Source organism: Mobula birostris, chromosome 6 (genome assembly GCF_030028105.1).
Source record: "Mobula birostris isolate sMobBir1 chromosome 6, sMobBir1.hap1, whole genome shotgun sequence".
NCBI classification, from domain to species: Eukaryota; Metazoa; Chordata; class Chondrichthyes; order Myliobatiformes; family Myliobatidae; genus Mobula; species Mobula birostris.
This window is the reverse complement of record NC_092375.1, coordinates 120,444,458-120,466,340: the sequence shown is the minus strand read 5'-3', so window position 1 is coordinate 120,466,340 and position 21,883 is coordinate 120,444,458. Positions and strand designations below refer to the sequence as shown.

General features: G+C 46.1%; 2 protein-coding genes across 4 annotated transcripts in view; one reads left to right on the top strand and one right to left on the bottom strand.

Annotated features, from left to right (window-relative positions):
* Nucleotides 1-20,007, bottom strand: part of LOC140199327 (caspase-8-like) — a 60,884-nt gene extending 40,877 nt beyond the window's left edge. Inside the window, exons 1-2 of one of the 2 annotated variants that reach the window (XM_072261177.1) lie at nt 19,939-20,007; nt 13,726-14,016 (exon numbers count right to left, since the gene is read on the bottom strand). In XM_072261177.1, the coding sequence (XP_072117278.1) occupies nt 13,726-14,009 (284 nt within the window). In that variant the 5' untranslated portion in view covers nt 14,010-14,016; nt 19,939-20,007. Of the gene's footprint in view, nt 1-13,725; nt 14,017-18,989; nt 19,727-19,938 lie in introns of those variants that run through there. The other variant, XM_072261178.1, reaches the window with a different exon arrangement.
* c6h21orf58 (chromosome 6 C21orf58 homolog) overlaps nt 17,274-21,883 on the top strand; it is a 207,370-nt gene continuing 202,760 nt past the window's right edge. For both annotated transcript variants that reach the window (XM_072261181.1, XM_072261179.1), the window contains exon 1: nt 17,274-17,312. The gene's annotated coding sequence lies outside the window, so the exon portion shown is untranslated. The remainder of the gene's footprint in view (nt 17,313-21,883) is intronic.

The window sequence follows — 21,883 nt, the reverse complement described above, 5'->3', positions numbered from 1 at the left end:
ACAATGCTTCTAGGACAATGTTCTGTGGATTGATGAGACAAAAGTTGAATTATTTGGCAGAAATGCACATTGCGATGTTCAGAGAGAAAACGGCACTGCACACCAACACCAAAACCTCATCCCAACTGTGAAACATGGTGGAAGGAGCATCAGGGTTTGGTGTTGCTTTGCTGTCTCAGGACTTGGACAGCTTGCAATCGTTGAGGGAACAATGAATTCAAAATTGTATCAAGACATTTTACAGGAGGATAGTAAGGTAGCAGTCTGTAACCTGAAGCTTAATAGAAGTTAGATAATGCAACAAGACAATGATCTGAAAGACAACAGTAAATCAACAATGGTATGGTTTAAAAAGAAGAACATTCTTGTTTTGGAATGGCCAAGTCGAAGTCCTGAGCTTAATCCTATAGAAATGTTGTGGAATTATCTGAAGCAAGCAGTTCATGCAAGGAAATCCACCAACCTCCCAGAGTTGAAGCAGTTTTGTAAGGAGGAATGGCCTAAAATTTCTCCAAGCCGATGTGCAGGACTGAACAACAGTTACCAGAACTGTCTGAAGTTATTGCTGTACAGGGTGGGGGGGGGGGCGGGGTGCAGGGAAGCGGTCACATCAGTTACTGAAAGCAAAGGTTCATGTACTTTTTCCATCAAATATATGTAATATTAGATCATTTCTCTCAATAAGTAAATGAACAAGTATAATGTTTTTGTGTGATTTAATTGGGTTCTCTTTATCTAGCTTTAGGACTTCCATGAAGATCTGATCACATTTTAGGTTGTATTTATGCTTTAGTTTTAGATAGGGCAGAGTTTGTTAAGTGTGTCCAGGAGAGATTCCTGTCACAGTATGTGGACAGGCCGACTAGGGGGAATGCCATACTAGATCTAGTACTAGGTAATGAACCGGGTCAGGTCACAGATCTCTCAGTGGGTGAGCATCTGGGGGACAGTGACCACTGCTCCCTGGCCTTTGGCATTATCATGGAAAAGGACAGAATCAGAGAGGACAGGAAAATTTTTAATTGGGGAAGGGCAAATTATGAGGCTATAAGGCTAGAACTTGCAGGTGTGAATTGGGATGATGTTCTTGCAGGGAAATGTACTATGGACATGTGGTTGATGTTTAGAGATCTCCTGCAGGATGTTAGGGATAAATTTGTCCTGGTGAGGAAGATAAAGAATGGTAGGGTGAAGGAACCGTGGGTGACAAGTGAGGTGGAGAATCTAGTCAGGTGGAAGAAGGCAGCATACATTAGGTTTAGGAAGCAGGGATCAGATGGGTCTATTGAGGAATATAGAGAAGCAAGAAAGGAGCTTAAGAAGGTAAGCTCCTTAAGAATGCCTTGGGGTTTTCCTTTACCCTACTTGGTGAGTAGGGTAAAGGAAAACCCCAAGGCATTCTTCAATTATGTGAAGAAAAAAAGGATGACAGGAGTGAAGGTAGGACTGATTCGAGATAAAGGTGGGAAGATGTGCCTGGAGGCTGTGGAAGTGAGCGAGGTCCTCAATGAATACTTCTCTTCGGTATTCACCAATGAGAGGGAACTTGATGATGGTGAGGACAATATGAGTGAGGTTGATGTTCTGGAGCATGTTGATATTAAGGGAGAGGAGGTGTTGGAGTTGTTAAAATACATTAGGACGGATAAGTCCCCGGGGCCTGACGGAATATTCCCCAGGCTGCTCCACAAGGCGAGAGAAGAGATTACTGTGCCTTTGGGTAGGATCTTTATGTCCTCGTTGTCCACGGGAATGGTACCAGAGGATTGGAGGGAGGCGAATGTTTTCCCCTTGTTCAAAAGAGGTAGTAGGGATAGTCTGGGTAATTATAGACCAGTGAGCCTTACGTCTGTGGTGGGAAAGCTATTGGAAAAGATTCTTAGAGATAGGATCACTGGGCATTTAGAAAATCATGGTCTGATCAGGGACAGTCAGCATGGCTTTGTGAAGGGCAGATCATGTCTAACAAGCCTGATAGAGTTCTTTGAGGAGGTGACCAGGCATATAGATGAGGGTAGTGCAGTGGATGTGATCTATATGGATTTTAGTAAGGCATTTGACAAGGTTCCACACGGTAGGCTTATTCAGAAAGTCAGAAGGCATGGGATCCAGGGAAGTTTGGCCAGGTGGATTCAGAATTGGCTTCCTTGCAGAAGGCAGAGGGTCGTGGTGGAGAGAGTACATTCAGATTGGAGGATTGTGACTAGTGGTGTCCCACAAGGATCTGCTCTGGGACATCTACTTTTCGTGATTTTTATTAACAACCTGGATGTGGGGGTAGAAGGGTGGGTTGGCAAGTTTGCAGACAACACAAAGGTTGGTGGTGTTGTAGATAGTGTAGAGGATTGTCAAAGATTGCAGAGAGACATTGATAGGATGCAGAAGTGGGCTGAGAAGTGGCAGATGGCGTTCAACCCGGAGAAGTGTGAGGTGGTACACTTTAGAAGGACAAACTCCAAGGCAGAGCACAAAGTAAATGGCAGGATACTTGGTAGTGTGGAGGAGCAGAGGGATCTGGGGGTACATGTCCACAGATCCCTGAAAGTTGCCTCACAGGTGGATAGGGTAGTTAAGAAAGCTTATGGGGTGTTAGCTTTCATAAGTCGAGGGATGGAGTTTAAGAGTCACGATGTAATGATGCAGCTCTATAAAACTCTGGCTGGGCCACACTTGGAGTACTGTGTTCAGTTCTGGTCACCTCACTATAGGAAGGATGTGGAAGCATTGGAAAGGGTACAGAGGAGATTTACCAGGATGCTGCCTGGTTTAGAGAGTATGCATTATGATCAGAGATTAAGGGAGCTAGGGCTTTACTCTTTGGAGAGAAGGAGGATGAGAGGAGACATGATAGAGGTGTACAAGATAATAAGAGGAATAAATAGAGTGGATAGCCAGCGCCACTTCCCCAGGGCACCACTGCTCAATACAAGAGGACATGGCTTTAAGGTAAGGGGTGGGAAGTTCAAGGGGGAGATTAGAGGAAGGTTTTTTACTCAGAGAGTGGTTGGTGTGTGGAATGCACTGCCTGAGTCAGTGGTGGAGGCAGATACACTAGTGAAGTTTAAGAGACTACTAGACAGGTATATGGAGGAATTTAAGGTGGGGGGTTATATGGGAGGCAGGGTTTGAGGGTTGGCACAACATTGTGGGCCGAAGGGCCTGTACTGTGCTGTACTATTCTATGTCTATGTCTATGTCTATGTCTAAATAGAGAAAATTCTACAGGGTTCACAAACTTTCTAGCAACACTGTACCTGTGAGGGCTGTATTCTTTCTTTTTGTAGGATTTTCCATTCAATGGCATTAATGTTTCCATACCAGACTGTGATGCAATCAGTCAGTACACTTTCCACTGCGCATCGACAAAAGTTTGTCAAAGTTTTAGATGCTGTGCCGAACCTTCGCAGACTTCCAAGAAAGTAAAGGCGCTACTGTGCTTCCTTTGTAATGGCAGCTACATGCTGGAGCCAGGATAGATCTCCGGAAATGATAATGCAGAGGAATTTGAAGTTGCTGACCCTCTCCACCTCTGATCCTCCAATGAGGACTGGCTCATGAACCCACCAATTTCTTCCTCCTGTAGTCAATAATCAGCTCTTTGGCTTTGGTGATGTTGGGTGAGAGGCTGTTCTTGTGGCACCATTTAATCAGATTTTCAGTCTCCCTCTTATATGTCTCCACCTAATATTTGGCCAACATTGCAGCTGTGCTTAGCCTCGCAGTCATACGTCTAAAGCAGGTTCAGCAGGGAGCTAGGCACACAGCTGTGTGGTGCATCTGTACCAATGGTGATTGTAGAGGAAACATTGCTGCCGATCTGAACTGACTGGGGCCTGCAAGTGAGAAAACTGAGGATCAGTTACACAAGGAGGCATTGAGGCCAAGGTCTTGGATGTTATTGATTAGTTTAGAGGGGAAGATAGTATTGAATGCTGAGTTAATTACTGAAGAGCATCCTGATGTGTCACTGTCTAGATGCTCCAGGGTTGAGGGAAGAGTCAATGAAAGGCATTTGCTATCGGCCTGTTGTGATGGTTGGCAAATTGGAGCTGATCCAAGTCTCTCTTCAGTTTCATCACCAACCCCTCAAAGCACTTCATCACAGTGGGTCTAAGCGCTGATGGACAATAGTCATTGAGGCCGGTTACCACCTGTATAATTGAAGCCTGCTTGGAGCTGGTGGGTACGTCGGACTGTCAAAGTGAGAGGTTAGAGATATCAGTGAACACCCTACCCTGCTGATCAGTATAGGTCTTCAATACTCAGCCAGCTACCCCGTCTGTGCCAAATGCAGTCTGTAGGTTCACCCTCCTGAAGGGTGCTCTCACGTCAGCCTCAGAGACTGAGTTCAAGGGTCATTGGGGGCTGTGGGAGTTTGTGAAGGTGCCTCCAAGTTTTGTCAATCAAAGCGAGCATAAAATGCCTTGAGCTCCTCTGGGGACAAAACCTTGTTGTCACACTTGTCATTTTGTTTTTACTTTGCAGGAGGTGATACAATTCAAGCGCTGCCACAGCCTCCCAGTGTCTTTCTGTGATTCCAGTGTTGTCTGTAATAGTTACTTCACATATGTGATGGTTTTCCGGAGGTCATATCTGGACCCCTTGTATTTTACTTGGTCACCAGACCTGAATACAACTGACCTGTCCCTCAGCAGAATGCAGATCTCTTGATTCATCCAGGACTTCTGGATGGGGAAAGATTAAATGATTTTGTGGGGATATACTTGTCCACAACTGACTTTATAAAGTCCATGACAACCGTAGCATATTCATTCAGCTCCTCTGATGCGTCCTTGAACATGGTCCAGTCCATCGACTCAAGGCAGTCCCCTAGCCATTCCTCTGCCTCCTGTGACCACCTCTTCATTGTCCTTATCACTGAAGCCTTGCTCGTTAGCCTCTGGAGTACAGCCAGATGATCAGATTTCCTGAAATGTGGTCTAGGGATGGAACAGTAGGCATTCCTATGGTTATATAGCAGTGGTTGCTTGTTTTGGGACCCCTGGTGCTGCAGGTGATATGTTGATGATAATTTGGCAGAAATTTCTTAAAGAAAGCTTGACTGAAGTCCCCAGAAGGGATTTGAAATGTATCAGGGTAGGCTGCTTCTTGCTTGTTAATCACAGAACTCAAAGAATCGAGTGCTTGCTTACCAGCACTCTTCGGTGGTATGTAAACTGCCATCAGGATCATGGAGGAGAACCCTCTTGGTAAGTAGAATGGATGGCACTTGATCATTAGATGTTCCCAGTTGGGGGAACCAGAGTACAAGTCCGCTACACCAAAGCATCATGAAGAGTTTATCATGTAACACAGATCCCCACCTTCTCTCTTTGAATCAGCAGCCTAGTCCATCTGATGGATCAGGAAGCCCTCAAGCCTTGTACCCGGCATGTCTGAGGTGAGCCATGTGTCTCTTAAACAGAGGACGCAGCAATCCCTCATTTCTCTCCAATACAGTAATCTTGCCCTTAGGTCTATCTTATTCTCAAGATGAATTTGTGGAGAATATAAGGTCAGGATGTTGAAGCACCAATAAACTACTTTGATCATATATTATCCCAGGAATGAAAGGGTTAAGATATGAGGAGTGTTTGATGGCTCTGGCCCTGTACTCACTGGAGTTTAGAAGAAAGAGGGGGATCTCAATGAAACATATTGAATATTGAAAAGACTAGTAGATGTGGAGGGGATGTTTCCTATAATGGGGAGTCTAGGACTAGAGGGCACAGCCTCAGAATGGAAGAGCGTCCCTTTGGAACAGATGTGAGGGGGGAGGACGTTCTTTAGCCAGAGGATAGTGAATTTGTAGAATCCATTGCTACAGTTGGCTATGAGGCCAAGTCACTGGGTATATTTAAAGCAGAGACTGATAAGTTCTTGATTAGTCAGGGTGTCAAAGGTTACAAGGAGAAGGCAGGAGAAATAGATTTGAGAGGGATAATAAATCAGCCATGATGAAATTGAAGAGCAGAGTCAGTGGGATGAATGGCCTAATTCTGCTCCAAGGTCTTATGGTCTTACGTATAGTTATTATGTATTACAGATATGACTCAGAGAAACTCTAAGTCTTGGGCCTCAAAACCCCCTTGTGCAATTGGATCCTGGATTTCCCCACTTGTGGACCACAGTCAGTTCAGATTGGCAAAAGCATCTCCTCCACAATCTCAAACAAGAGAAAATCTGCAGATGCTGGAAATCCAAGTACTTAGCCCCCTGCTCTACTCACGTTACACCTACTGTATGTCTGTGTGGCCAAGCACAGCTCCAACACCATTTACCAGTTTGCTGATGACACCACTGTTGTGGGCTGTATCAAAGAGGGTGATGAATCAGCATACAGGAGGGAGACTGAAAACTTGGCTGAGTGGTGTAATAACAACAACCTCTCACTCAATGTCAATAAGACCAAGGAACTGATTGTAGACTTCAGGAGAGTGAAACCAGAGGTCCATGAGCCAGTAATCATCACAGGATCAGAGGTGGAGAGGGTCAGTAACTTTAAATTCCTGGGTATCACTATCTCAGAGGATCTGTCCTGGACACATCATATAAATATAATTGCAAAGAGAGCACAACAGCACCTCTACTTCCTCAGGAGTCTGCGGAGATTCGACATGTCATCAGAAATCTTCTGTACATGTGCGGTGGAAAGTGTATTGACTAGCTGCATTGCGGCCTGGTATGGGAACACTAATAGCTTTGAGCGGAAAACCTTACAAAAGGTAGTGGATTCGGCCCAGTACATCACGGGTAAAATCCTCTCAACCATTCAGCACGTCTACATAAAACATTGCTATAGAAAAGCAGCATCCATCATCAAAGATCCTCACCACCCAGGCCATGATCTTTTCTCACTGCTGCCATCGGGCAGAAGGTACAGGAGCCTCTGGACTCGCACAGCCAGATTCAAGAACAGTATTACCCCTCTGTAGCCACCCACTTCAACTCCACTTCCCATTCCCATTCAGATATGTCCATACATGGCCTCCTCTACTGCCATGATGAGGCTAAACTCAGGTTGGAGGAGCAACACCTCATATACCGTCCAGGTAGTCTCCAGCCCCTTGGTATGAACATAGAATTCTCCAACTTCCGGTAATTCCCTCCCCCTCCCTTCCTCTATCCCTATTTCACTCTACCCCCTCCCCCAGCTCCCTCATGGTTCTGCCTCCTTCTTCTACTACCCATTGTTTTCAGGGCTATGACGTTAATGCTTCCCTTAGTAACCGCCGCCATCTGTTACTGCAGGAATTCCAGCTACGGTTCCAGGCCTCCCAGTTTGGGCCCAGCGAGGATCCCAGGTACCTCCATTTCATTGACCGCTGCTCCCACAGGATTCTCCGCACCACGCTCGCTGCCATGTGGAGATACCTAAGGGCCCTATCCCTCTCTCTGCCGCCACTCCGGGCCTCGCTCTCCACCGTCTGCCATGGACCTCTCCTACACTTCATTCTCTGCCGGATTCACGCCTCAAACCGACGTTTCTTCTCCTTCCTCACGTCCAAGAAGGACCACAAGCTTGCCCACCTGGAGCCCATGACAACGACCGGCTCCAGCCCGGACCCCGACCCCTTGGACCTCGACTTCTCAGGCCTTCGGCAGGCCGAAGACGCATCCGTCTCTGATTCTGACCCCGACTGGAACCACGGCCTCCCGGACATGGGCACCAGCCCCCGGCAGGCCATGGACTCACTCGCCTCCGACTCCGACCTCAGCTCTGGGGCCCCGCAGGCTACAGGCTCCGTCACCCCCAGCTCCGGATCCAGCTCGGACCGAGATCCCAACGCTCTCCAAACTGGAACTGCTCCTACTGCCGCTGGGTCCCACCGCTCACCTTATTCCCCCACTACCCTCTTTCCACCCAGCGACTCCCAAACTTCCTTCTACCCCTCATCGCCCCTCCATTCCTCTGATTCCTCATCCTCCCCTAACCCTGCTCTCCCTGAACATCCCAACCCTCCTCTCCCTCCTGAGACCTCCCACTCTTCACCATCCTCCAACCCCAGCCCCAACCCTTGCCATGTCTTCACCATCCCCTCTGATCCTCCCCTCTCTGAGGCAGAACGTTCTGTCCTTAGCAAGGTCCTCACTTTTGTCCCCCTCCGTCCACACCTCAGTGAGTTCCGTGCCCGCCATGACGCTGAACTCTTCTTCCGTCGCCTACGTCTCCGAGCCTACTTCTTTGGCAAGGACTCCCCTCCCCCTTCTGATAACCCCTTCTCCTGTCTTCAACCTTCCTCCTCCTCCTGGACACCCCGCCCAAGCCTCCTACCTGCACTCAATCTCTTCATCTCCAACTGTCGCCGAGACATCAACCGTCTCAACTTCACCGGTCCTCTGTCCTGTTCCAACCTCACTCCCTCTGAACGCACTGCCCTCCACTCTCTCCGCACTAATCCAAACCTCACCATCACACCTGCTGACAAAGATGGTGCCATAGTAGTCTGGCGGATGGACCTCTACCTCACTGAGGCCAAACAGCAGCTGACACCTCCTCTTACTTGCCCCTGGAACAGGACCCCACCAAAAAACAACAAACCATTGTCTCCTGTACCATCACCGCCCTCATCAACTCCGGAGACCTTCCATCCTCAGCCGCTAAACTCATTATTCCCACACCCCATACCGCTCGGTTTTACCTCCTCCCAAAGATACACAAGCCTGACTGTCCCGGTAGACCCATAGTTTCTGCCTGCTCCTGTCCAACCGAACTTCTATCTGCCTACCTAGACTCCATTTTGTCACCCATAGTTCAGTCCCTCCCCACCTACATCTGCGATACATCCCATGCCCTCCACCTCTTCAATAACTTCCAGATCCCCCGTCCCAACCGCTTCATTTTTACTATGGATGCCCAATCCTTATACACCTCCATTCCCCATCAAGAGGGCCTCAAAGCCCTCCACTACTTCCTGGATAATAGACCTCACCAGTTCCCCACCACCACTACCCTCCTCCGGTTGGCGGAACTGGTTCTCACACTCAATAACTTCTCTTTTGGCTCTTCCCACTTTCTTCAGACTAAGGGTGTAGCTATGGGAACTCACATGGGACCCAGCTACACCTGCCTCTTTGTTGGTTATGTGGAACAGTCTGTGTTCCAAACCTATTCTGGTACTGCTCCCTAACTTTTCCTTCAGTACATTGACGACTACATTGGTGCTGCTTCCTGCACCCATGCTGAGCTCGTCAATTTCATCGACTTTACTTCAAACTCACTTGTTCTATCTTGGACACTTCTCTCCCCTTTCTTGATGTCTCGGTCTCCATCTCTGGAGACAGACTGTTCACTGACATCTTCTACAAGACCACTGACTCTCATAACTACCTTGACTATACCTCTTCCCACCCCACCACACGCAAAAATGCCATTCCCTATTCCCAGTTCCTCCGTCTCCACCACATCTGCTCCGAGGATGAGGCTTTCAGTTCCAGGACATCTCAAATGTCCTCTTTCTTTAAGGATCGTGGTTTTCCTTCTACCATCATCAATGATGCCCTCACCCGCATCTCCTCCATTTCCCGCACTTCGGCCCTCACCCCATCCTCCCGCAACCACAACAGGGACAGAGTTCCCCTTGTCCTTACCTACCACCCCACCAGCCTCCGGATCCAGCACATTATCCTCCACAACTTCCACCACCTTCAACAGGACCCCACCACTAAGCACATCTTTCCCTCTCCACCCCTCTTCGTTTTCTGCAGGGATTGGTCCCTCCGCAACTCCCTTATCCGCACGTCCATCCCCACTGATCTCCCACCCGGCATTTATCCCTGTAAGCATAAGTGCTACACCTGTCCCTACACCTCCTCTCTTGCTACCATTCAGGGCCCCAAACAGTCCTTCCAGGTGAGGCAACACTTCACTTGTGAGTCTGTTGGGGTCATCTATTGCATCCGGTGTTCCCGGTGCGGCCTCCTCTACATTGGTGAAACCCGATGCAGATTGGAGGACCGCTTCGTCGAGCACCTCCACTCCATCCGCCAAAACAGACAGGATCTCCCGGTAGCCACCCACTTCAACTCTGCTTCCCATTCCCAGATATGTCCATACATGGCCTCCTCTACTGCCATAATGAAGCTAAACTCAGGTTGGAGGAGCAACATCTCATATACCATCTAGGTAGTCTCCAGCCCCTTGGTATGAACATAGAATTCTCCAACTTCCGATAATTCCCTCCCCCTCCCTTCCTCTATCCCTATTTCACTCTACCCCCTCCCCCAGTTCCCTCATGGTTCCGCCTCCTTCTTCTACTACCCATTGTTTTCAGGGCTATGACGTCAATGCTACCCCTCCCCCACCCGTTTGTCTTTCAAATTACTGGTCTTTCAGCTGAAGCTACAAGCATTCTTCAAATCCTTCCCGATCTTTCTTTCATTCTTCAGTCCTGACGAAGGGTTCTGGCCCGAAACATCGACTCATCATTTCTAACTGATGCTGCCCGACCTGCTGAGTTCATCCAGCGTACTGAAAGTGTTGCTTTGATCACAGCATCTGCAGATTATTTTGTGAGTACTACCCCTCTACCCATCAGGCTCTTGAACAAAAGGGGATAGCTACACTCATTCTATTTCTGGTGTTCCCACAACCAATGGTCTCTCTTTAAGGATTCTATCTCATTATTTCATCCTCTTGTTATTTATTTATATTTGCATTTGCACAGTTTACTGTTCATTGATCCTGTTTACAGTTACCATTCTATAGATTAGCTAAGTATGCCCACAGGAAAAAGAATCCTGTGATGACATGTATGTACTCTGACAATAAATTTTACTTTGAACTTTGAGAAGGAGTCATTGGTAATCTGGTAGTTAAATAGTGATCATAATGTGATTAATTTTATACGAAAAATGTAAGTGATTTGGTTCAATCTGAAACTAGAATCTTAAATCTGAATAAAGCAAACTGTAAAATGTGAGCTATATTGGCTACGGTAATTAAACGATATGAATTTGTGCATAATTTATAGAATATATAAAATTTTTAAGGCAAAACAACTCAAAAGAAAATGGCCCGTTGTGTCTACAGCTGAAATTTAAGATAGCTTTACATTGAAACAAAAATATGTATGTTAAGCCTGATCATTGGAAATAAGTAAGAAAAAACAAAGGCATTAATTAAGAAAGGTCCAGTGCCTTGAAAAAGTACTCACAACCACAGTTATTTTCACATTTTACAGAATCATTTTCTAAACATAAAATATATTGAAGTCAGATTTTTTGAGTTAATCTACAAAATATTCTGCATCACGTCAAATGAAAATTCTAAAACCTGCCAACAGTTTACTAAAATTAAAAACCAAAATTGTGAGGCTGAAAAAGTGTTCATCCCTTTGTAATTACTACGCTAACTTTCCTCAGGTGCTGAATATATCACCTTATTAACTCACCCATGTAGAAAATTCGAGGATCACCTGAATAAATACCCCCTCTCTCTGTAAGGTCCAACAATATGGTAGATTTTCAACAGACCAAACCAAAATGAAGACAAAAAAAAACATTTAGGTAGGTCAAGGAAATCATAATAGAGAAGCACAAATCTGAGGAAGGGTACAAGACCATCGCAAAGGCATTGAACATACCTTGGAGTTCAGTGCAGCCCATCGTGAAAATATGAAACTACAGTCACACTGCCTAGATCAGACCACCCGTCTAAACTTAGTCGCTGAAGAAGAATGGCACATATAAGAGAGGCTACCATTGATGCTAACAGTCACTCTGAATGAGTTCAGAAGTCAATGGCTACAACTGGAGGATCACCTGAGTAAATACCTCCTCATGGCTCCACAATCTCTAAGGCCTTGCATAGAAGGGTGTTTATGGAAGAGGGACAAGGAAGTAGCCTCGGCTTATAAAAAAAGTATATCCCTGCCCATAAAGATTTTGCAAAGCGTCACTTGGAAGATACTGTAAAGATGTGGAAGAAGGTCTTGTGATCAAATGAGACTAAAGTGGAACTTCTTGGCCTCAACACTAAGTGGTATATGTGGCATAAATCTTATATCATACATCAGCCAGTTAACACCATCCCCACTGTAAAATATGGCAAAAGTAGCATCAGGCTATTGGGATGCTTTTCAAGCAACACATACAAAATGCTGGAGGAAATCAGCAGGCCAGGCAGCTTCTATGGAAAAGAGTAAACTGTCAACGTTTCGGGCCGAGACCCTCCATCAGGACTGAAACGTTGCCTGTGCACATTGCCAGAACAGCCATGGAGTGGCTGCAAATGAAGAAAGTTTACATCCTTGAGAGACCTAGTCAGAGTCCTGACCTTAACCCGATCGAACACCTCTGGTAAGACCTCAAGATTGCTGTCCACCACTGCTCCCTAACCAACCTGATACAGCTTGAGCAATTTTGCAAGGAAGAATGGACAAATCTTGCTCCATTACATTGTGCAAACCTAATAGAGACTTATTCAATAAGATTACTGGCTGTAATAGTTGCAAGGGATGGTGGAACTAAGTGCTGAACAAAGGGAGATGAATACTTTTGAACTGCTGACATTTCAGTTTTTGAATTATTTAATTTTTTTATGCTTTACCATTTTCCCTGTTTATTGGACTGTGAAAAAAAAGGAGCATGTGATTCACAAATAAAAATCTCAGATAAATTGATCAAAATCCCTGGTTGCAGTGTTCATTTCTGTGAACAAAGGATTGGGGGCTGAATACTTTTACAAGGCGCTGTAACTTTGTAAACACATGGTCCAGGAAGAAATGTAAATTGGACTATGGGAACCATAGAAAGGGAATAAAATAACTAAAATCAAAGTGGATTGAGACAAAGGAAATTGTAATGGGGAACAGAGAAATGAGAAAAGTATTTTGCATCTCTCTTCACAGAAAAAGACACCAAAACCATCCTGGAAATGTGAAGGAATATAGATAATTAGAGAGATAATAGAATTACCTTTAAATGGGTAAATGGGTCATTCTGGTAATGGATTAGTTTAAGGGCACTCGGTTTTGTAAGCAATGGTCCAGCAGACAGAAATGAAAGAAGTGTTCATCACTTATTCTATGAAAATCCAGAGACAGCAGATACTGAAAACCCTAAGCAAGAACAGAAAGTGCTTGACACTCACCACATGAAGCATGATTAGTGCAGAGAGGAACATAGTCAATGCTTCAGGTTGAGGACCCTTCTTCAGAACAATTCCTTCAAGGCAAGATCAACACAAGAATCCTTCACCTTCATAGAGCTACTAAGACCCTGACCTACTGAGTTCCTCCAGCAACTTATTTTTCTGCTGATAATTGATTTCTTATGCAGTAAAAGGCACCCTCTCTGCTGTCCCTCACCTCCCTGACAGGGACGGCATGAGACCATGAATGTCCTGCCACTAGTTTCACTTCGGCTGCCGTCCACCAGATGTCCTGAGAAGCTACGAGCCTAGTGAGAATCAATTAGCTAACTTACGGTCAGGATCCAAACCCTTTAAGCATGGAAGGAGGAAGTTAAAATTGCTCAGTACATGATTGAGTGAACTCTGGCTTCAGGAAGTAATTTTTAATGAGTATGCATTTAAGGTGAGAGGTGGTAAGTTTAGAAGAGCCATGTGGAGCCAAGTTTTTACATAAGGTGGTGGGTGCCTGAATGCACTTGTGGTGGATATGACAGAGGTGTTAAAGAGGCTCTTGGCTAGGTACTTGAATATGCAGAGGCCCTGTTCCTGTGCCGTTTAAAATAAAACGATTAGAAAGAAAAGGAAAATACCTGTAACTTCCAATTTTACAATTTCCAGCTTGTTTTAACTTCTCCTCTACTTCAGCCTTCTGCTTATTTAGATGGGAGAGTAGCTTAGATCGCCGAATTCGAATCAGGAGTTCAGGTAAAATGTCCAGGTTTTGTTGCTCCAGTGCTTCAAATAACTCTAGGGCATTCTTAACCACTTTGCCTGTTGGAAGCTGATCAGAGCACAAGAATCTCAGGTCCCTTAGCTCCTCTTCATCCAGATCATCAGCTATTTTCACTAAGTGGTGCCTGGACTCACCAGCCATTTTCTCCCTGGTAGACCAAAAGAAAACCAAAATGTAAGCTCAGAGATAAATGACTGCTACTGTTCGACTGTATAAAGATAATCAAAACCACGACCAGGGCAAATGCCAGGAGAGGGTCCATGCCCAGTCGTCAGGGGGCAGAGGAGGCATGGGGAAAGAGGATCAAAGATCTGAAGGGGTAGGGCCAAACTCAGAAGCTGATTTTCAGCCAATTTAATTCACTCCATGTGATGAGTAAGAGCACTGGACACAGGAAAGGTGATAGTATCAAACAATATACAGTACTGAAGACTGGCACTCCAGAAGTAGCTGTGTCGCTATCCAAGATTTCCAGTACAGCTTCAACACTGACATCCACCAGACAACGAGGAAAATGGCCCAGGTATGTCCTGTTCACATAAAGCAGAACAAATATGACTGGCAAATTCACACTCAAACTACTCAGCAAAGTGACGGAAGGTCTTACTCATGGGGTTATGAAGTAATACTTGCTCACCAATAACTTAGTTCTGCCAAGCCAATTTGGTTTTTGCTAAGACACCTCGGCCTCAGACATTATCGTTGTCCCAAACATGAATCACACGGCTGAACTCTGTTAGTGAGGTGAGAGTGACTGCTTTGACTTTTGACTTGAGGGTGGCATCAAAACACCCTGGTAACACTGAAGTTACTGGGCATCAAGGGAATGAACTCCAATCATATTTTGTATAATTTAAATGGTGGTTTTTGTTGCAGATCAATCATCCTTGCCCCATGTGTTCCTCAGGACAATATCCTAGGCTCAACCGTCTAAAGCTACTTCATCAATGATCTTCATTCCATCACAAGACCATAATGCCTTATAAAGCCTCAGAGTTATATCCCTGCTTTTATATTCTGGTCCTTTTGAAAGAAATGCCAACATTGCATTTGCCTTCCTTACCACTGACTCAACCTGCAAGTTAACCTTCAGGGAATCCTGCACTAGGATCCCCAAGTCCCCTTGCACCTCGGCTTTCTGAATTTTCTCCCTATTTAGAATATAGTCTACACCTTTATTCCTTCTACCAAGTGCATGATCGTACACTTTCTTACACTCGATTTCATCCTCCACCTAATCTGTCAAAAGTCCTTCTGCAGACTCCCTGCTTCCTCAACACTACCTGCCCTCTGCCTAAGGGGCTGTTCATTGTCGATACACAGTGTTCAATTACATTTTCAACGCCATCATAAATGAAGTAACTCATATTTACAAACAGCAAGACACATTAAGCCATAGGTTGATACTAGACAACAGGGTGACCCACTGGGACACCCTTTGAGAGAAGGGTAGTGCAGTCTGATGTGACCAGAATGAACATTAAATTTTCCTGAATGCTACTGGTATCGCTTTGCTTTGGAAACTGAAGTAGAAAGCCTCAGTTTATTAAAGAAGAACGACGCATAGCAAAGCAAATATAGCTGCTCCTCATTTAATGAAGGGCACTTTTGACGGCATCATTTCTGGTTTATCTGCCTCCCTTGTGCCTCTCATTGTCATTCTGGAGACATGCAGCCCTTTCATCCCCCGTCTGTTCAACTCTTCTGCTGTTTGTTGTTTGTCTCTGATCCTGGAGACGTGCATGCCTCTCCTCCTCTGTCTCTTCTTCTCTAATCTTTTTTTGTCCTGACTCTTTGATCCTGGAGTCATGTGGCCCTGGCCTCATCCGATTCTTGTTCTCTCCCTCTCCTTGCCGCTTCCCGACGACGTTTGGCATCATCTCTTGACCATAATGTCCCCCTTCCCTTTCCACGTGGCATAATTAGGCTGACTGTTTTTTTTTACCCTAATACTGGATAGAAGATATGAAGCAGTAACACCAAAGGATGCTGATTATTCTTGATGATGTGGTTGGTGCTCTCCTAAATGGACGTGATATCGCAGTCTTTTGACTGCAACAAAGGGTTTTATGGGTGTCTTGAAGTACGTCATTACAATAAGATTTAATTATCTCTTGTTGATTGGTGGCAGTTAGATCTGTCCCAATCTTGCACATGCTGATGGTGATTAGCAGAATGTGACTCCACGAAATAGAAGCAACACACATAAAAGTTGCTGGTGAACACAGCAGACCAGGCAGCATCTATAGGAAGAGGTACAGTCAAAATTTTGGGCCGAGACCCTTCGTCAGGACTAACTGAAAGAAGAGCTAGTAAGAGATTTGAAAGTGGGAGGGGGAGATCCGAACTGATAGGAGAAGATTGGAGGGGGATTGATGGAGCCAAGAGCTGGACAGTTGATTGGCAAAAGAGGTATGAGAGGATCATGGGACAGGAGGCCCAGGGAGAAAGAAAAGGGGGAGGGGGGAAAAACCCAGAGGATGGGCAAGGGGTATAGTGAGAGGGACAGAGGGAGAAAAAGGAGAGAGAGAAAAAGAATGTGTGTATATAAACAAATAACGGATGGGGTACGAGGGGGAGGTGGAGCATTAGCGGAAGTTTGAGAAGTCAATGTTCATGCCATCAGGTTGGAGGCTACCCAGACGGAATATAAGGTGTTGTTCCTCCAACCTGAGCGTGGCTTCATCTTTACAGTAGAGGGGGCCATGGATAGGCATGTCAGAATGGGAATGGGATGTGGAATTAAAATGTGTGGCCACCGGGAGATCCTGCTTTCTCTGGCGGACAGAGCGTAGGTGTTCAGCGAAATGGTCTCCCAGTCTGCGTCGGGTCTCACCAATATATAGAAGGCCACATTGGGAGCACCGGACGCAGTATATCACCCCAGCTAACTCACAGGTGAAGTGTCGCCTCACCTGGAAGGACTGTCTGGGGCCCTGAATGGTGGTGAGGGAGGAAATGTAAGGGCATGTGTAGCACTTGTTCCACTTACACGGATAAGTGCCAGGAGGGAGATCAGTGGAGGGGGATGGGGGGGACGAATGGACAAGGGAGTCGCGTAGGGAGCGATCCCTGCGGAAAGCAGCGGGGGGAGGGAAAGATGTGCTTAGTGGTGGGATCCCGTTGGAGGTGGCGGAAGTTACGGAGATTTATATGTTGGACCCGAAGGCTTGTAGGGTGGTAGGTGAGGATGGAGTGAGAACAGATGTACGTGAAATGGGGGAGATGCGTTTGAGAGCAGAGTTGATGGTGGAGGAAAGGAAGCTGCCCTGCCCTTTCTCCCCGGTAGGTGTCGCTGCTGAGGCTGGCCGTGCGCATGCGTCGGACTGTCGCGTCCCGATTGGCATGATGGTCGGTCGGCTCTCGGGTTAAAAGGGAGCCTGTTTATTTTGGCGAATGAGCAATTTTATTCGAATATATAACCCTGAACATTGCCTGCGTTCTGTAAGTTAGCGCATTTTAATTGGATTTAGCCAAAAAGAGTGCCGCTGTAATGCACCGTTTGCGCTAATTGGAGGTCACAAACAGACAGACAGAGCATGAGTTTTAGTAGTATAATATAGAAGATAGATGTCGCAAGTAACATTCGCAACAGAAAGGTACCAGGCACTCACCATCTCTAAAAACAGATTCTAAACATTTACCTTTGATATCCAAAAAAAGTCTGGAACCCTACCACCAACATCCTGAAAGCCATCCTTGACGAGGAAACTTTCTGGGCCAGCTAGTGATTAACCCAAAAGCCTTTCCACCATTCCAGAGATATTCACATTGGAGTACACACTCAGGCGGCAACCTAGTTAGATAATGCCATGAACGAATATATGGGGCATTGGCCTTTATTAGGTGGGGCAGTAAACACAGAAGTAGGACGGGGATGCTCCAGCTTTATAAACCATAATCCAACCTTAGTTGGAGTGCTGCTAGCAGATCTCACAATTAGGATCAGGTTTAATATCGCTGACGTGTGCAGCGAAATTTGTTGCAATACACAAATACTTTAAATTACAAAGATATATAGAACTTAATTTATCTTATTTAAGTGTAATGGCCTGGTTCACATTTTTACTGTTACGCTGCAGGTATTTCATTTAGCAGTTCTGGAAGAGCAGTCTGTTCTGCTGCCAGCCTGTCTGGGTGGTTGTTGAAGGGTAAGGGATGATGAGGAATGTGTGCCGTCCAATTAGGATGGTGGAACTGGAGGTTTTGTTGTTGAGGGACACCAAGGTTGGTCCTGGGGTTTTTGTTTTGGCGGGAGATGAACAGAGAAGACACTGGAGAGAACAAGTCGTAGGATTCGACCCGGAGCGGGGCCGTGATTCGATGAACTTGTGCACTTTTGACTGTTTAATTAGAATGGGCCCTTTTCTTTTTGTTTGTCTTTACTAACCCTTTAGTTAAGATTCGTAAATATAATTCCTTTAATTGTATGCAGTGTACTGTCTGTTATTCCGTGGCATTAATTTGTAACAGGGTAGCAAATGACACAGCATCCACACAAACCGGGGCTTGGGTGGGACGCGCCGCCTCAATCTCCCGGGTTTGGCGGGACAGGAGAGTGTCTTCCCTAGATTTACGCAGCCAAGGAAACCGGGGGGGTTTTATTGTGAGGGTATTGCCCGGGATCGATTTCGTTGGATGCTGTGTGATTGCCCTGAGCGCTGAGCCAGTGGATTGTGTGTTTAAACCTGTGTTAAACTATTCTCCGGTAAAATGTGAGATATGTAGGTATGGATGCTGCAGGGGTTGAACGGTGGTGTGAATCCATGGGGGGGGGGGGGCTCTACTGCACAACATCGAAGTAAGTTGCAGAAAGTTGTAAGATTAGTCAGCTCCATCACAGGTACTAGCCTCCAGAGTATCCAAGACATCCTGGTGCTTTAAGAAGGCGGCGTCCATCATTAAGGACCCCCACCACCCAGGGCACGCATTCTTCTCATTGTTCCCTTCGGGAAGGAGGTACAGAAGCCTGAAGGCACACACTCAGCAATTCAGGATCAGCTTCTTTCCCTCTGCCATCCGATTTCTATCAAACTGGGCACTGAACCCACGAATACTACTTCATTACTTTTTGTTTGTAGCACTTATTTTAACTCGACTATTTAATAGACATATACTTACTGTAATTCGGCTCTTTCTCTATATTTATTATGTATTTCATTGTATTGCTGCTGCCAGGTTGACAAATTTCACGCATGTGCCGGTGACATTAAACCTGATTCCGATTCTTGCTTGAGAGTTCCAGAGCGGAAGGGCAGCACCTCAGAAACTCTGCAGTGAACCATGTTGGTTTCGGAGGGGGGAAAAAATGAAATCTCCCTTGCTTAGAGATCGGTGTGCTGAAACGTTGCCCGTGGTGGTGAAAAGCATTCAAAATCGCAACAAGTCTCTGAGCTAAAAGCGGGGGAGCAGTGGAACAGGCAGTATCTACCGAGAGGATCAGAACTGTGTCGAGGAAGCTTTATCAAATCGAACTGCAGTCGAGGACAACTCTGAGGCCACTTTCCTCCACAGCTGCTTCCGGACCGGCAGAGATACCACGGCAATTTGGACGTGGTTTCAGGTGAAGTGCGGTGGCGGTTTTGGAAAGGGAAAGAACATGGGTAGGCCGGATCGCGGCGCTAGATAAGGGGCACAGACCGACACCAAGCACGAAGAGCCTCGCCCCGAAACGTCGACTGTACTTCTTTCCATGGATCCTGCCTGGTCTTCTGAGTTCTTGCAGTATTTTCTGTGTGTTGCCAAGCACGAAGTGTCGATTCTTCATATTCTTCCAGCGGGATGTCTTTGCTCAAGGGAAAGGGCGGCAAGGAACTGCGGCTTGCTTGGGGGCAGCCAGAGCCAGACCTGTCCGCGGCTAGTCTGAGGCCAGTAAGCCGAGCCGTCCCCTGTCTATTCACAGCCAGAGCTTGGTGTAACCGCCCCCCACCCCCACCACACACACACACACATTTCTTAGCCCTTTCAAACTTGCCTAAGCTATACTTTCCACTTTCCTTCCACTAATTGTTTCTCTTAGTCGGAGCCACAACAACAATTCACGATTATGGAAAGAAAGATTAAAACTTACCCTCGCGTCTTTTTCCCCCGGCGAAGTTTCGATCGAGAAGCTTTGCCGACTGGTTTGCTTCTAAGTGATAAAACTGACCGCAGTTCCTTCAAATATATAGCTTTGTCACGCCCAGGAAATGGGGGGGGGACAACTCCTGGTTGAATTGGATACGACCTAGTTTCAGCAGTTTGCAACCAGCAAATGGACACAATCAGACACCCGCTCCAGCTAGTTTTTCTCGTCCCCCCCGCCCCACGTATATAAACTTTTCAAGTGTCACAACCGAATCTGTTGAAGAAATGCATCCACTTGTTCCTGCCTGGTGTAAAACTGCAACACGAAATGTCAGAATCAGAAACATTTTTTTTCTCCCTGATTTGTGATGTTAAATGTACAGTAAGTCCCACACACCACCAGGTTCAGGAATAGTTAGTACTCTTCAGCCAACAGACTGCTGGACTTCACTCTGAGCTGCAATGGAAGAAGAAAGGTACAGGTGATGGTGTCAGCAGCTGATGTGCTGAGAAAGAGGCAGTTAGTCAATTTTACAGACGTGCAAATGTACTGTTTTATTGTTGGCATAAATAGGACTTCAAAACTGTTGCAACATGGTAACAGGACAGTCAAATTTCTGCAACGGTTTCTGGGGTCCAGGGCCAGGTAAAAGGTGTTGTCACAAGGGGCAAAGAAGATAATTACCATCTTCCCAGTATTTTGTTGGAGAAAATTTACTGCATTTGAGAGAAAGGGTAGGGGCCAAAGGAGTCTGTGGTCAAATAAAACAAGGTGTCATGAACCTAGCAGGCCAGGCAGTATCTCTAGGAAGAGGTACAGCTGATGTTTCAGGCCGAGACCCTTCATCAGGACTAACTGAAGGAAGAGATATTAAGAGATTTGAAAGGGGGAGGGGGAGGGGGAGATCCAAAATGATAGGAGAAGACAGGAGTGGGAGGGATGGAGCCAAGAGCTGGACAGGTGATTGGCAAAGGGGATATGAGAGGATCATGGGACAGGAGGCCCGGGGAGAAAGACAAGGCGGGGGAAGAGCATGGGCAAGGGGTATAGTCCGAGGGACAGAGGGAGAAAAAGGAGAGAGAGAAAGAATGTGTGTATATAAATGAATAAATAACGGATGGGGTACGAGGGGGAGGTGGGGCATTTGCGGAAGTTAGAGAAGTCAATGTTGACTTCTCTAACTTCCGCTAATGCCCCACCTCCCCCTCGTACCCCATCCGTTATTTATTTTTATACACACACATTCTTTCTTTCTCTCTCCCTTTTCTCCCTTTGTCCCTCGGACTATACCCCTTGCCCATCCTCTGGGTTCCCCCCCCTTGTCTTTCTCCCCGGACCTCCTGTCCCACGATCCTCTCATATCCCTTTTGCCAATCACCTGTCCAGCTCTTGGCTCCATCCCTCCCACTCCTGTCTTCTCCTATCATTTTGGATCTCCCCCTCCCCCTCCCACTTTCAAATCTCTTAATATCTCTTCCTTCAGTTAGTCCTGATGAAGGGTCTCGGCCTGAAACGTCGACTGTACCTCTTCGTAGAGATGCTGCCTGGCCTGCTGCGTTCACCAGCAACTTTGATGTGTGTTGCTTGAATTTCCAGCATCTGCAGAATTCCTGTGTTTGCGTCATGAATCTACATGTCAGCATACTGCTAACCTAACAGTGGGGAGAAGAGTAAGACTTTCATGTCCTACGGCTGTTTTAAAAATCTGTTTCTTAATATATTGCTACGACTACAATTTCAAAAATGAACTTTGCTATGATGAGTCATTTATTGTTACAGTAAATCATGTGATTTGGAAAAACCTCTTACACAAAGGCAATTGTACATGGTGGAGGCAAGTGAAAAAGTTCTAGAAATGTAGAAACACAGAAAACCTACAGCACATTACAGGCCCTTCGACCCACAAATTTGTGCCGAACATGTCCCTACCTTAGAAATTACTAGGCCC